General features: G+C 50.3%; 1 protein-coding gene across 1 annotated transcript; it reads right to left on the bottom strand.

Moving 5' to 3' along the window:
* Window positions 1–10,527: 10,527 nt before the first annotated feature.
* Window positions 10,528–11,324, bottom strand: LOC142906774 (olfactory receptor-like protein I9). The gene has a single exon (XM_076055242.1). It carries the CDS (start codon window positions 11,322–11,324, stop codon window positions 10,755–10,757), a length of 570 nt encoding a protein of 189 aa, XP_075911357.1. The 3' UTR covers window positions 10,528–10,754.
* Window positions 11,325–17,179: the final 5,855 nt, after the last annotated feature.

Here is a 17,179-nt window from a genome sequence, read left to right as displayed (position 1 = left end):
ACGCTCACCTGAAGCCCCGACTGGCTCAGTTGTTGCTCTGAGATGTCCCACACAGCCACGTGGCACAGCAACTCTGCCCTTTATATCGGAGAGAATTTAAAAAAAACGAAGGGGGAGAGTCCAAGCCGAGTCTGTGTAATTAACCGCTCCAGGGGTCACGTCTGTCTTAGGGGGTTCTTTTTTTACCCTTAACCAAGAGGGCGACCACAAGGGAGGGAATGTCTCAAACTCGGTCACTTAATTGCTCGCTTCTGCTGCTGCCACGGTGGGTGGCTAGGAGATGTTGACTACCTCGCCTGGTGTGCAGGAGGTCGTGGGTTCAATCCCCAACCCTGACGCCTGCTGCATATTTGGAGTTTGCGTCTCACTCTCTCATCATCATCATCACGGTGGCTAGGAGATGTTGACTACCTCGCCTGGTGTGCAGGAGGTCGTGGGTTCAATCCCCAACCCTGACGCCTGCTGTATATTTGGAGTTTGCGTCTCTCTCATCATCACGGTGGCTAGGAGATGTTGCCTACCTCGCCTGGTGTACAGGAGGTCGTCGGTTCGATCCCGACCCTGACGCCTGCTGTATATTTGGAGTTTGCGCGTCTCTCTCTCTCTCATCATCATCATCATCACGTTGGCTAGGAGATGTTGACTACCTCGCCTGGTGTACAGGAGGTCGTCGGTTCGATCCCGACCCTGACGACGCCTGCTGCTGTAAATTTGGAGTTTGCGTCTTTCTCTCATCATCATCACCACCACAGTGGCTATGAGATGTTGACTGCCTCGCCGGGTGTACAGGAGGTCGTGGGTTCGATACCGACCCTGACGATGCCTACTGCTGCTGCTATATATTCGGAGTTTGTGTCTCTCTCTCATCATCATCACCACCACAGTGGCTATGAGATGTTGACTGCCTCGCCGGGTGTACAGGAGGTCGTGGGTTCGATACCGACCCTGACGCCTGCTGTGTATTTGAGTCTGCGTGTCTCTCTTTCTCATCACCATCATCATCACGTTGGCTAGGATATGTTGACTACCTCGCCTGGTGTGCAGGAGGTCGTGGGTTCAATCCCCAACCCTGACGCCTGCTGTATATTTGGAGTTATCCTGTGTCTCTCTCTCATCATCATCATCACGTTGGCTAGGAGATGTTGACTACCTCGCCTGGTATACAGGGGGTCGTGGGTTCAATCCCAACCCTGACGCCTGCTGCTGCTGCATATTTGGAGTTTGCGTGTTTCTCTCTCATCATCATCATCACGGTGGCTATGAGATGTTAACTACCTCGCTTGGTCTACAGGAGGTCGTGGGTTCGACCCCGACCCCTGACGCCTGCTGCTGCTGCTGCTGTATATTTGGAGTTTGCGTGTCTCTCTCATCATCATCACGTTGGCTAGAAGATGTTAACTACCTCGCCTGGTATACAGGAGGTCGTGGGATCAATCCCCAACCCTGTCGCCTGCTGCTGCTGCTGTATATTTGGAGTCTCTCTCTTCTCTCTCTCCTTCTCTCTCTCTCCCAGGGCGGTCACGTGACCCTTTCTCCCGTGCCGTCCACATTTAGAACACTTTGTTTCACCTGAAGACGATTGCTTCCGTTGCTATCGAAACGTCGTGACTTTTTTTAAAATTATTTTTCTCTCCACGTGACTTTACCGAAAGACCCAGCGAGTGTAATGTGTAACACGAAGTATGTTCCTGGGTATAGTGAGTGTTATTTCCCAATTGCTTATGCCTCAAAAGTATGGAAAATTGATATAATTCCCCTACAAACGTTGCTTTCGTGACCAGGACTTTGCGTGAAGGAAAGACGCAAATGCGTGCCACGTTTTCTCATTGACAATAGCTACATTTCTAAATGTCGCTCTCTCTTGTGGGGGAATAATGATAACCAACTCGCTGTACATTTTTATTTAAAGCTTTCGTGACTGCAGGGATTCATATTCTTGGTTCTTTCGGTAAAAGTCACCACCGCGTAGAAGGGAAACAATAAAATAATAAAAATATAAAACAATAAAATTCTCACGATCTTTCGGCTGCAACACAAGCAGCAATCATCATCAGGTGTGAAAACCACAGCAAGAAAATTTGAAAAAAGTGGCGGGTTTTTTTTTAACGTCAGCACCACAGAGAACGATTTGGCAGTTATTCAGATGGACGAGTCCATCTATGTTCGGAAAAGAGGCTATCCACATATACAAACAGAGAGGAAATTTCAACCGAGAAGATGGATTCTGGCTTAGCATTCATTGGAAGGATTTGATAAATCATTTCGGGTCTTAATCGAATGTTCACGCTTACGGTGGCTTTCAGACCGCATCCATTATTTTTCGTCTCCCCCCCTCCTCTTCTCCGAACATAGATGGACTCATATTCTGAGCTCTTTCGGTAAAGTCACGTTGAAGGGAAACAATAAAATAATAATATATATAAAACAATAAAAAATCTCACGACGTGTGTTATGGTCGAAACGTCGTGAGAATTTTTATTGTTTTATATATATTATTATTTTATTGCTTCCCTTCAACGTGACTTTACCGAAAGAGCTAAGAATATTAATTATTGCAGTCACGAAAGCTTTAAATCAAAATAGATGGACTCGTCCATCTGAACAAACTGTCAAATCGCTCTCCGTGATTGCTAAAAAAAACTCGCCACTTTTTTCAAATGTTCTTGCTGTGGTTTTCACACCTGATGATGATTGCTTCTTGTGTTGCAGTCGAAAAGTCGTGAGAATTGTATTGTTTTATATTTTTTATTATTTTATTGTTTCCCTTCTACGTGGTGGTGGCTTTACCGAAAGAACCAAGAATATGAATCCCTGCAGTCACGAAAGCTTTAAATAAAAAAATATTCTGTTTGTTGTTGTTGTTGTTTGTAACGCGCTGATCACGTGGCCCCAGACTGCACCATCTGTGAGCAAAGAGCTTCGCAGCTCAACGGGATTCCTCCTGCCGCGGTCTAAATGAATATTCCGAATTCCTGTGCTGATGTTCGATGACAGGTTTAAGGGCACCGCTAGATCGTCTTGAAATATAAGTAAATATAAATATATATTTCTGATTCAAATAAATAGATTATTAAAATCACGGAAATGTATCATCATGTCATCATCATCATCAGATCAAATACACAATAGGCGAGCAGAGCTGGAATCTTTATTTAGAGCGGAGGAGGAGGGGGCTAGGGGGAGGGAGGAGGAGGGAGGAGGGGGGATGGGGGGTGGGGGGAAGGGGAGGGGGGGATGGGGGGAAGGAGGATGAGGAGGAGGAGAGGGAGGGGGGAGGAGGGGGGAGGAGGAGAGGAGGGAGGAGGGGGGGAGGAGGAGAGGGATGGGGGAGGAGGGAGGGGGGAGGAGGGAGGAGGGAGGGGGGAGGGGAGAGAAGGATGAGGAGGAGGGGAGGGAGGGGGGAGGGGAGAGAAGGATGAGGAGGAGGGGAGGGAGGGGGGAGGAGGGAGGAAGGAGGAGGAGAGGGAGGAGGAGGAGAGGGAGGAGGAGAGGGAGGGAGGAGGAGAGGGAGGGAGGAGGGAGGGAGGCGGGAGGGTTGGGGTTTCTGCGAGTCACAATACCGACTAAGACAGCAAGCGATACAAACGACCCGGAGTGCAAAAATAAAAAGTAGAAAAAAAATTGCTAACAGCTCGCTGAGACCCAGCAGGTGCCACGGGCCGACTGACTGAGACGAGTGGCCGATGCACCACCTGTGCCCCCCTACTGTGCCAGGCTAGGTGCACCAGGAGATCACGGGGCAGCCCCAACACGTGCCACGGGCCGACTGACTGAGACGACTGGCCGATGCACCACCTGTACCCCCCTGCTGTACCACCACCACTTCCAGCTTTGCCTAACGTCATCATATCGGAGAATCGCCCTACGACAAAGCACATCGAGATGCCGTGGTGATGAGATGTTGACTACCTCGCCTGGTGTACAGGAGGTCGTGTGTCCAATCCTGACCCTGATGCCTGCTCTATATTTGGAGTGTGCGTCTCTCTCTCTCTCCCCGTGGTGAGATGTTGACTACCTCGCCTGGTGTACAGGAGGTCGTGTGTCCAATCCCGACCCTGAAGCCTGCTGTATATGTGGAGTGTGCGTCTCTCTGTCTCTCGGGGTGGTGAGATGTTGACTACATCGCCTGGTGTACAGGAGGTCGTGTGTCCAATCCCGACCCTGACGCCTGCTGTATATGTGGAGTGTGCGTCTCTCTGTCTCTCCCGGTGGTGAGATGTTGACTACCTCGCCTGGTGTACAGGATATGTGGAGTGTACGTTTGCACCTCCGTGGTGCTAACGTTAAAAATAACGCCACTGTTTTTTTCAAATTTTCTTGTTGTGGTTTTCATAACCTGATGATGATTGCTTGTATTGCAGTTGAAACGTCGTGAGAATTGTATTGTTTTTATATTTTCATTATATTTATTGTTTCCCTTCTACGTGGTGACTCTACCGAAAGAACCAAGAATATGAATCCCTGCAGTCACGAAAGCTTTCAATCTAAATTCTTTTAGAGTATTTGGCCACTGCTTTACATTTCCACATGATGACGATGATGATGAGCCGACTTTGTTTGAGCTATCGCTTGTGACAGACACGGCCGTTTCTGAAAACGTGCGACTGCATCGCAGCTCGAAGTACAACACTGCTGAAAGTGATTAGATTATCAAAAACAATAAAATTACTATATATATATCTCTCTGGAGTTACTGACAAACTAACCCGTGTTTTGCAAAAAGCAAAAACATCAAAGTGACATTTGGTACGGTACACAACATTCAAACAGATTCTCCTGCGGAGGGAGGAGCTGGTAGGAACGTTGGGTTGCTCTTGTCCATGGCCAGGGTCAGCGGCGGCACCACCACGTGGTGCATTCCACACAATATTGCCCGACTGTAAGGGCGTGGACAAGCCAGCGTGAGTAGGTGAGTTTTATAAGGGCACCACGGGGTGACCAGCCCCTCCCCCACCCAGCCCCACCACTCCCACCCTCCCCACCCGGCCCCTCCCTCCCCACCCAGCCCCCCCCCTCTCCACCCAGCCCCTCCCATTTTTGGATGCACGACGGATGGACGGACGGACACAATAATCCCCTGCGGGCTGCTGGTGTAGTAACCACCAGGAGGTTCCGACACAGTTAAACTAGTGTGTTGTACTAAAGATGAATTCATCTTCTTTGGTTCTTTCGGTAAAGTCACCACCACGTAGAATGAGAATAAAATAATAAATTGATAAAATAAAATAACACAATAATATTCTCACGACGTTTCGGCCACAACACAAGCGGCCTTCATCAGGTGAAGGGACGAGACTGTCTGGTAGGACAGCGCTGGAGTGTCCTACCAGACAGTCTCGTCCCTTCACCTCGTCCCTTCACCTGATGAAGGCCGCTTGTGTTGTGGCCGAAACGTCGTGAGAATATTATTGTGTTATTTTATTTTATCAATTTATTATTTTATTCTCATTCTACGTGGTGACTTTACCGAAAGAACCAAAGAAGATGAATCATTGCAGTCACGAAAGCTTTAAATCGAAATTTAAAGATGAATTACCGAAGCTATCAACACAAGGTGTATATCGGAGCAATTGCTTACGCTGTAAATGCCATATTGGACAGACGGGACGTAACATCAGCGAGCGTGAGACTAAAAGAACACCGAGCAAACAAGAAATTCTCCCAGACACAGCTGTCAGCAGCGGCAGAGCATGCTTGCCGACAAGGACAATCCGTTGATTTTGATAACGTCGAAGTGTTAATGCACGAAACGAATTATTACTGGCCAAGACTAGCTCGAGAATCCATTCGAAATTGAGAAGAATTCAAAGAATTTCAACCGCTGTGATGGCTACAGACTCCAGCGTAGCCTGGGAGCGTACTACTAAGTAATGAACAACACGCACATTGCAATTCCTTACAGGTGAGTCACATGCTAAGTGGCCGATGATTGATCTATTACGTAATTGCTTACACCCCCCACTCCCCCCCGCATCTGATCTCTTCACCTGATGAGGTTCAACAACGATGAAGTCATCCGGAAGCACGTGGGATGGACGTGTAATTACCGGCGAAACGTCGTGCTACTCAAACATTGTAAATGTTGTGGATTCACTCTTCAACACACCGGTGGGCTGAAGTCGTGAACTATTTGGTCTTTTGTCAACGTGACACTTTTTTTTTACTGATTGGCCATGTCGGGTGGTAGAGGGTTGCGACGCATTTATAAATAACGCGATCTAACCCACGAACCTTTATTATGAATGATGTGTATGTTGAATTGCTGCTGCTGATGATGATGATAATAATACACGTTATGCCGATGATAGCCATGTCCCATATTGATCCTGATGGTGATGGTGTACCTCTGTTTAAATCCGTGATGATGATGATGATCTCTTGACGATGATGATGGTGATGTCTTGGGTTGATGGTCATCACGTTGACGATTTTGGTATATTTATTGATGATGTTGTATTGACAGTGATGATGATGTCTTGGGTTAACGATCATCACGTAGACGATATCAATGAATGTATTGATGATGATGTATTGACAATGATGATGATGCCGATGAAGATGTCTCACTGACGACGAAGATTACCGCAATCATCATAGGCGTAGTGATAGGGGTAGCGATAGGGGGAATGATAGGGGTAGTGGTAGGCGTAGTAATAGGGGTAGTGCTAGGGGTAGTGATAGTGGTAGTGATAGGGGTAGTGATAGGGGTAGTGACAGCGGTAGTGATAGGGGTTGTGATAGGGGTAGTGATAGGGGTAGTGATAGGGGTAGTGACAGCGGTAGTGATAGGGGTTGTGATAGGGGTAGTGATAGGTGTAGTGATAGGGGTAGTGATAGGGGTAGTGATAGGGGAAGTGATAGTGGTAGTGATAGGGGAAGTGATAGTGGTAGTGATAGGTGTAGTGATAGGGGAAGTGATAGGGTTAGCGATAGGGGTAGCGATAGTGGTAGTGATAGGGGTAGTGACAGCGGTAGTGATAGGGGTTGTGATAGGGGTAGTGATAGGGGTAGCGATAGAGGTAGCGATAGTGGTAGCGATAGGGGTAGCGATAGGGATAGCGATAGGGGTAGCGATAGTGGTAGTGATAGGGGTAGCGATAGTGGTAGTGATAGTGGTAGTGATAGGGGTAGCGATAGTGGTAGTGATAGGGGTAGCGATAGTGGTAGCGATAGGGGTAGCGATAGTGGTAGCGATAGGGGTAGCGATAGTGGTAGCGATAGGGGTAGCGATAGTGGTAGCGATAGGGGTAGTGATAGGGGTGTTGTTGTTCTAAGGGAGGAACGGAAGATGCAGGTCGTCGTTGTCGTTGCTGCTGTTGTTGTTGTTGTCGTGTTGACGGTAAAGATGCTCGCTCTGTGTGCTGCAGTGGACACGTTTGTGTCCGTGGTGCGGGGAGCGAGAAGTGAGAAGCAACGAGAGAGCGAGATGGAGGGGGGGGCTTTAAATGGCCCCAAAATGATTAAAGGGGGTCACGTTGTTGAGCGGCCATCATTTGTGGCCAGCCAAGTCGCTTCTTTTTTGAAATAAGTTATTACCCCATTAGACCTCCTTTGCCAGTACCAAAATATAATAATAGAGTTTTTCCCCTGTTTTTTGGCAGCCAAACTGAAACCTTTTTACGAGGATTGATGTCTGCATTAACCACAATACCTGCAGTCAATAATGCAAACAAAAAACATACTGTGATAATATATGCATTGTCCTTAAAACTGATTGGTCCACACCAGAGACGGCTTTCTTTTGAGCCTCGACCCAATTGGTGCTCGACCAGATGACGCCAGAAGGCGTCACACAGCTCAAAGACAACGCCACTATCAAAGTAATGAGGGCTCGGGGTGAGCATCTACATCATCATTAGACCTCCTTTGCCAGTACCAAAATATAACAATAGGGTTTTTTCCCCTGTTTCTTGGCAACAAAACTGAAACCTTTTTACGAGGATTCATGCCACTGCATTGACCACAATACTTGCAGTCATTTAAATGCAAACAAAAAAACCCACTCTGATAATTAGTTAATACCCTCAAGTGGGGTGTTTGCCCTGGTAGGATGGGCAGATGGTTTCGTGTTGCATTGTGTATGTGTAGTGACGCTGGGACAACTTGTACTGTAGAGATTTCTTTATTTATTATTTAGGGCGTCTCGCGCACATGACTTGAACTTGGAGAGGGATAACGCGCGGATAACTTGGACCAGGGATGGCACGCAAGCAGCGACGACGCTATGACATCGACGGCGTGAAGTCAGCGACAGCGTGGAGACAGTCGACCCCAATCCCATGGCAGCCCCGAACCTCGCCTCTCACCGCCTTTTATTCCCTGCGTGGCCATCGCTCCATCCTCCGGCCACCTAACGCCACCGTTTTTCTCGAACCCTCTAGCCCGTTCCCGAACTTCCCGGATGGTCACGCTTCCGTGATTACCCCTCTTGACCGCCGGGTCACGTACTCTTCCTGCACCCACACACCGTCTCTACACCCACGCACCGTCTCCACCCACGCACCGTCTCCACCCACGCACCGTCTCCACCCACAAACCGTCTCCACCCACGCACCATCTCCACCCACGCACTGTCTCCATCCACGCACTGTCTCCACCCACGCACCGTCTCCACCCACAAACCGTCTCCTCCCACGCACCGTCTCCACCCACACACCGTCTTCACCCACACCATCTCTACACCCACACCGTCTCCACCCACACCATCTCTACACCCACACCGTCTCCACCCACACCGTCTCCACCCACACCGTCTCCGCCCACACACCGTCTCCATCCACGCACCGTCTCCACCCACGCACCGTCTCCACCCACGCACCGTCTCCGCCCACGCACCGTCTCCACCCACACCGTCTCTACACCCACACCGTCTCCACCCACGCACCATCTCCACCCACGCATCGTCTCCACCCACGCATCGTCTCCACCCACACACCGTCTCTAGACCCACGCACCGTCTCCATCCACGCACCGTCTCCACCCACGCACCGTCTCCACCCACGCACCGTCTCCACCCACGCACCGTCTCCACCCACACACCGTCTTCACCCACACCGTCTCCACCCACGCACCGTCTCTACCCACACACCATCTCCACCCACGCACTGTCTCCACACACACACCGTCTTCACCCACACCGTCTCCACCCACACCGTCTCCGCCCACACACCATCTCCACCCACACCGTCTCCACCCACGCACCGTCTCCACCCACACACCGTCTCCACCCACACACTGTCTCCACCCACGCACCGTCTCCACCCACACACCGTCTCCACCCACACACCGTCTCCACCCACACACCATCTCCACCCACACCGTCTCCACCCACGCACAGTCTCCACCCACACACCGTCTCTACACACACCATCTCCACCCACACACCGTCTCCACCCACGCACCGTCTCCACCCACGCACCGTCTCCACCCACACACTGTCTCCACCCACGCACCGTCTCCACCCACGCACCGTCTCCACCCACACACTGTCTCCACCCACACCGTCTCCACCCACACCGTCTCTACACACGCGCCGTCTCCACCCACACACCGTCTCCACCCACGCACCGTCTCCACCCACACCATCTCCACCCACACCGTCTCCACCCACACCGTCTCCACCCACACCGTCTCTACACACACCATCTCCACCCACACACCGTCTCCACCCACGCACCGTCTCCACCCACGCACCGTCTCCACCCACACACTGTCTCCACCCACGCACCGTCTCCACCCACGCACTGTCTCCACCCACACACTGTCTCCACCCACACCGTCTCCACCCACACCGTCTCTACACACGCGCCGTCTCCACCCACACACCGTCTCCACCCACGCACCGTCTCCACCCACACCGTCTCCACCCACACCGTCTCCACCCACACCGTCTCCACCCACACCGTCTCCACCCACACACCGCTGTTTCTACACCTGCACTGCCTCTACATATGCGTGCGGGTGATTGTGTTGGCCTTTCTTGTACTTTGCACTCCTATCGTGTCTGTGTAACCTGCGTTTGTTGTTGTTGTCGTAACGTTCTTACCCCGCGCCCCTACTGGAACATCTCTGACAAAAGAGCTTCGTGGCTCACCGGATACCTCCAGCGGTATGATTCTGGGTCTAGGGGGAGGGGGGTGGTTGGGAGGAGTGGGGGTGGGGTTGGGGGGGTTCCCCCCGCCCACCCTCCCCTCTCCTTAATGAGTGATGGGCAGCACCTTCCTCCGGAACAGCTTCCGGACGCCGTGCTGGATCTCCACCGTCCTCAGGCCGTAGATGATGGGGTTGAGCAGCGGCGGCACCACGTGGAAGTTGATGGCCAGGTAGGCGGGCAGGTAGACGGAGTCGACCAGGTACCTCTGGATGTGGTTCTGCGCGATGAGCAGCACCACGGACACCTGCAGCACGAGGAACACCATCAGGTGGGTGACGCACGTGCGCAGCGCCTTCCCCCGTCCCCGCCGCTCCGCCCCGTCGCGGGCCCCGCCGCAACCGAGCGTCGCGACGAGGGCGTACGACGCCAGCACCGTGGCCGCGCCGCCGGCGAGCAGCGCGGCCTTGACGCCGAGGTCGTAGGCGCGGTTGACCGACGCGTCGCCGCCGGCGGCGTCGTCGCACGCCATGCGCACGAGCGCGAAGTGGTCGCAGTGCGGCATAGCGACGGGGCGCTCCCCGCACAGCCGGAGGCGCGCGGCGAGCGCCGCGAAGCCGAGCGCCGAGGCCGCGGCGGCGGCGCCGTCGACGGCGGCGGCGGCTCACGTGGCGAGGGCCCGCCAGTTGGTCGCGAGCGCCGCGTAGCGCAGGGGCAGGCGGACGGCGAGCGCGCGGTCCACGGCCATCGAGGCGAGGGAGAGGCCCGCGAGGGGGGCGCCGTAGACGTGGCCCGCGAACATCTGCGCCAGGCACGCGCCCAGCGGCACGCCGTCGGCTACGCCCGCGGCGTAGCGGGCGTAGCCGGGGAGCGTCGCCGCGCTGCCGAGGAGGTCGCAGGCGGCCAGGTTGGCGAGCAGGACGAACATGGGCCTGTGGAGGCGGCGGTCGAGGAGGATGGCGGCGAGGAGGAGGGAGTTGCCCGCGACGATGGCCGCGTGGGCGGCGGCGAAGAGGGCGACGTAGAGGGGCCGGAGGGACGGCGGCTCGCGGAAGGGGCTCGACATGAAGACGAGCGCCCACGGGGACTCCCACGCGGTCACTCCGGCGGGGGGCCCCGCCGGAGTGACCGCGTGGGATCCCGCTCCTCCGGCGGGGGGCCCCGCCGGAGGAGCGGGATCCCACGCGGTCGCGTTGAGGGGCCCGCGGAGGGAGGTGGCGTTCGGTGGCGACATCGCTGCGCCCGAGCACGCGCGTGGGCGAGACAGGGTTTGTCGCTCTTGTTGGTTTTTCGTTTTGCCGCCAGGTCCCCTGTGAGGCCGGGTGGGTAAGGGGGTTAGGGGTTAGAGCAGTCGGTTAGTGTATAGTGCAGTGTACAACGTAGTGGTTTCGCGTAGTGTACAGTAGTGTGTAGTGTGTTGTGTAACAGTGAGCAGTAGAGTATAGCGTAGTGTATCATGTAGTGTATAGTGTTCTTGGTTCTTTTGGTAGAAGGGAAACAATGAAATGATAAAGAGATGTTATTTTATTGTTTTACTTTATTATTATTATTTCATTGTTTCCCTTCTACGTGAATTTACCGAAAGAACCAAGAATACGAATCCCTGCAGTCACGAAAGCTTTAAATCTAAATTTAGTGTATAGTGCAGTGTATAGTAGTGTATAGTGCAGTGTATAGCAGTGTCGACTAAAGCAGAGTGTATTATGTCGTGTATATTAGTGTTTAAGGTAGTGAATAGTGCAGTGTATAGTAGTGTATTGTATAGTGTATAGTAGTGCACAGCAGAGAATAGCGTCGTATATAATGTAGTGTATAGGGTAGTGTGTAGTGTAGTGGTTCTTAACCTGGGATGCATCACGAACCCCCTGGGGTTGCTAGAAACTTTGATACTGGCAAAAAATTGATGTAGCTGCTGCTCACCCCGAGCTTAAAATACTCTACCAGGTGTCTTCACGTTCTAAGATGTAGATGCCACTGGTGTCTTCACGTTGTACAGATGTAGATGCCACTGGTTCTTCATGTTCTACAGATGTAGATGCCACTGGTTCTTCACGTTTTACAGATGTAGACGCCACTGGTTCTTCACGTTCTACAGATGTAGATGCCACTGGTTATTCACGTGCTGTAGATGTAGATGCCACTGGTTCTTCACGTTCTACAGATTTAGACACCACTGGTTCTTCACGTTCTACAGATGTAGATGTCACTGGTTCTTCACGTTCTGTAGATGTAGATGCCACTGGTTCTTCGCGTTCTACAGATGTAGATGCCACTGGTTCTTCACGTTCTACAGATGTAGATGTCACTGGTTCTTCACGTTCTGTAGATGTAGATGCCACTGGTTCTTCGCGTTCTACAGATGTAGATGCCACTGGTTCTTCACGTTCTACAGATGTGGACACCACTGGTTCTTCACGTTCTACAGCTGTAGATGTCAATGGTTCGTCACGTTCTACAGATGTAGATTGCACTAGTTCTTCACGTTCTACAGATGTAGACGCCACTGATTCTTCACGTTCTACAGATGTAGACACCACTGGTTCCTCACGTTCTACAGATGTAGATGCCACTGGTTCTTCACGTTCTGCAGATGTAGATGCCACTGGTTCTTCACGTTCTGCAGATGTAGATGCCACTGGTTATTCACGTGCTGTAGATGTAGATGCCACTGGTTCTTCACGTTCTACAGATGTAGATGCCACTGTTTATTCACGTTCTGCAGATGTAGATGCCACTGGTTATTCACGTGCTGTAGATGTAGATGCCACTGGTTCTTCACGTTCTACAGATGTAGATGCCACTGTTTATTCACGTTCTACAGATGTAGATGCCACTGGTTCTTCATGTTCTACAGATGTACATGCCACTGGTTCTTCACGTTCTACATATGTAGATGCCACTGGTTCTTCACGTTCTACAGATGTAGACGCCACTGATTCTTCACGTTCTGTAGATGTTGATGCCAATGGTTCTTGATGTTCAGCCTCTAGTCATTGTGCCGTGGTGTAACGTGCCCCCAATGTCGCTCTTACTTTAAGGAGACATACAAAAGTAGGTGGGGGCGCCTTATGCACAAAGACAAAGATCCCCCGGTGTAGCCTCTAACAAGACTGCTGGGGCAAGTGCTGTTAGCGAGCAGCAGCACCTACAAAGGCTACCGGCACTGTGGCACACGAGGGGGTGGGTGGCCAGCACCACGCCCGGCCGCCTTTGTCTCCCCCGGCGGCGACGTTTGCTTTCAACACCGCGCCAACCACCCGGGGTTGGCTGAGTTCGACCCTGGAACCAGTTCAGGTGTAATCGTCGCTGCGAAGTTCCACACGTGGCGCTCCGAGGCTCGTGTTTAAAATTTTTTTTCAAATTTCACGAAGACTTCATGCATTTCCATCTTCGGAAATATCTCTTCTCCGTATCCGATCCCTTCACTTGGCATCAGATCTATGGCGGAGCCAGGATTTTCAGGTGGCGGGTGGGGGGGGGGGGTGGGGGTGGGGGCAACCCCTCCAGCAATGAAAAATTCTAGAGGAGTTGTTCGTAAGAAAGGATCGAGGGATCGAATTCGTACCGCGTCGCGCGATCAACATCGCGCTCGCTGAAGGTGTCGATGCCTTCAGGGAAGCCGTGGACTCTGTAGACGCAACTGCGCACAATTCTGTGAGTCGCTTGCAACCGCTTTGCCGTTGCTTATCGCCAATTATGGACTCAGACTATTGTCCTATCATCTCATGGAGTCCCTGGCACGTGATGATATGCTACACAGTGGCAGTGGGGGTGGGGGGTCGCAAAGTGCCGATTTATTACTGATAAACCACAATGATCCGATCGAAATTAGGGATTTCGATCGGATCATTTGGGGGGGGGGGGGGGTACGTACCACTCCTCCCCGCCAGATGCATAAAAGCTGCCCCATGCCTTCGTCTCTCCTCGCGTAGGCGTATTGCGATGTCTTGCCCACTCCCCTGCCGTGGCTGAGAAGTTTTGCTGATCAATTTTCGGCTGATAAATTCGTTCAGAATGCTTTCTGGCGAGGGTGTTTGCCGGCGCAGCCTCCAGTTTCACACGGGATGCCGTTTGTCGCCCCATTGTCAACTTAACAAAGCGGTGAGATGATCTCGCGCCAGTATGAAAAGAATATGAATAGGTTTTTTGCTCTTCTCCGGCGACACAACAGGAGTTGCAAGGGATTAAGTCAATGCGTTAACCACGCGCGGTACTTGTGGTGAACATGCGGACAAAGCATATCCTCGGACGTTCTTTCGGTGAAGTCACGTAGAAATAAGATAAATGAAATAATAGAATACGACGTTTCGATTGCAACACAAGCAATCGTCATCAGGTGGAAAACAAAGCTAGTGACCTTAGAAATATAATGCAATACAATACATAGAGTCGGCTAACACAACAGTCAACACCCCACCTGGTTGATTAATGTTCTTCCAAAGATTGCTAAATTTGAGAGAGAGAGAGACAAAACACAGACACGGAGACACACAGATAGACACGCAAGAGAGAGACTCACACAGAGACAGAGAGAGAGAGACAACAGAGACACACAGACAGACACACAAGCAGAGAGAGACTCACACAGAGATACAGAGAGAGACACACACATAGACACACAGACAGACACACAAGCAGAGAGAGACGACATATAGAGACACAGAGAGAGAGAGACACACAGAGGCAAACAGACAGACACACAAGCAGAGAGAGACTCACACAGAGACAAACAGAGAGAGACTCACAACATAGACACACAGGCAGACACACAAGCAGAGAGAGACTCACACAGAGACAAACAGAGAGAGAGACACACACAACAGAGACACACAGACAGACACACAAGCAGATAGAGACAACACAGAGACAAACAGAGAGAGAGAGACACACACATAGACATACAGACAGACACACAGGCAGAGAGAGACTCACACAGACACACAGAGAGAGACACACAACATAGACACACAGACAGACACACAGGCAGAGAGAGACTCACACAGAGACGCACAGAGAGAGACACACACACACATAGACACAAAGAGACACATCCTCTGGTAGTATGTGATGATGCCTTGTTTTTGAAACTGATTGGCCTACACTAGAGACATCAGCGGCCTTCTTCAGGGACTAGCCTCACCACCATCGTCAGAGCAGAGAACAACGCTCAAAAGGCGGACAGCACAAAGGCAATGCCACCATCAGAGTATGTATAGCTTGGGGAGAGCAGCTACATCATGGGATACCTTTTACCGTCAGTATCAAAATGTGAAAAATCCAGAATAGGTTTCACCCTTCGTGTCTTGCTCCAGCGCTGTCCTCCAGACAGTCTCGTCCCTTCACCTGATGAAGGCCGCTTGTGTTGTGGCCGAAACGTCGTGAGAATTTTATTGTGTTATTTTATTTTATCAATTTATTATTTTATTCTCATTCTACGTGACTTTACCGAAAGAACCAAAGAAGAGGTCTAATAATATTGAAAACAGGAGTTGTGTTAAGATGTTCAAACACCAAACAGAAACTCTTTTTTTGCAAGGACTAATGTAATGCAATGACCACATATACTTGTGGTGGACATGCAAACAACATGCTGTGATCATAATAATAATCATAGATGGCATTGTCTTTGAAACTGATTGGCCTACACCAATCAGTTTATTTAGGGCCTCGTCTCACCAGCAGTGTCAGTAGACCACAATAATAATATACTATTAAATTTCGATTTAAAGCTTTCGTGACTGCAGTGATTCATATTCTTGGTTCTTTCGGTAAAGTCGCGTAGAAGGGAAATAATAAGATAATACAAATAAAAACGTCGTGAGAATTTAATTGTTTTATTTTTATTATTTTATTATTTCCCTTTCTACGTGACTTTACCGAAAGAACCAATAATATAATATACTATTACTTAAGTATGCATTCTCTTAAATAATAATGTAACTTTTTGATTTAAAGCTTTCGTGACTGCAGTGATTCATATTCTTGGTTCTTTCGGTAAAGTCACGTTGAAGGGAAACAATAAATAACAATAATATATATTTATATAACAATAAAATTCTCACGACGTTTCGACTGCAACACAAGCAGTCATCATCAGGTGTGAAAACCATCGGCAAGAACAATGTTCTAGTGTATAGTAGTACACAATGTTCTTGCCGTTGTTTTCACACCTGATGATGACTGCTTGTGTTGCAGTCGAAACGTCGTGAGAATTTTTATTGTTTTATATATATTTTATTATCTTATTGTTTCCCTTCAACGTGACTTTTCCGAAAGAACCAAGAATAATCATGTAACTATCATGGCATATTGGCATCGTCTTTGAAACTGATTGGCCTATTCTAGATTTAAAGCTTTCGTGACTGCAAGGATCCATACTCTTTGGTTCTATTGGGTAAAGTCACGTAGGTAGAAAATAAAATAACAAAAATCACGACGTTTCGGCCACAACACAAGCGGCCTTCATCAGGTGAAGGGACGAGACTGTCTGGAGGACAGTGCTGGAGTGAAAAAAAGGCCACGCTCAGATCACGACCTTTAAGCTGTGTGAGAAGAAACAAAGCGCCTTGACAAAGGAATTAGCATATAATTTAGCATTGAAATGGCTGAGTGATTAGCTTGTGACTGGCCACAGAAATGGCTATGTCAAAGCATACACATCCGCAAAGGCACCCCTTGACAAAGGAATTAGCATAGAATTTAGCATTGAAATAGCTAAGTTAAAGTATACACATCCGCAGAGGCACCCCTTGACAAAGGAATTAGCATAGAATTTAGCATTGAAATAGCTGAGTGATTAGCTTGTAACTGGTCACAGAAATAGCTATGTTAAAGTCAGAGCATACACATTCACCGAGGCCTATACCAGAGACAGAGGCCTTCTTTCGGGCCTAGCTTCACCGCCAGTGTCACACCAGAGATCAACGCCCAAACGAGGACCTTGTTCTGGCCTACATGACTGACATGCTGTACCCCCATCGTGTGTCCCCCACCGCCCCCTACCCCACCTCCTCCAAGATCCCTACGATCCGGGCAAGACGCAGATCTTTTCCCCGCGTTCTCAGGTCGAGACTTCGGTCTTCGGGTGAT

This window comes from Petromyzon marinus, chromosome 70, assembly GCF_048934315.1.
Source record: "Petromyzon marinus isolate PM22_M1 ecotype Great Lakes invasive population chromosome 70, UKy_Petmar_22M1.pri1.0, whole genome shotgun sequence".
Taxonomy (NCBI): Eukaryota; Metazoa; Chordata; class Hyperoartia; order Petromyzontiformes; family Petromyzontidae; genus Petromyzon; species Petromyzon marinus.
This window is presented reverse-complemented; position numbering and strand designations above follow the sequence as displayed.

Excerpts from the sequence above, each read along its gene's own strand:
- LOC142906774 (XM_076055242.1), bottom strand. The coding sequence starts at position 11,324 with ATGTCGCCACCGAACGCCACCTCCCTCCGCGGGCCCCTCAACGCGACC.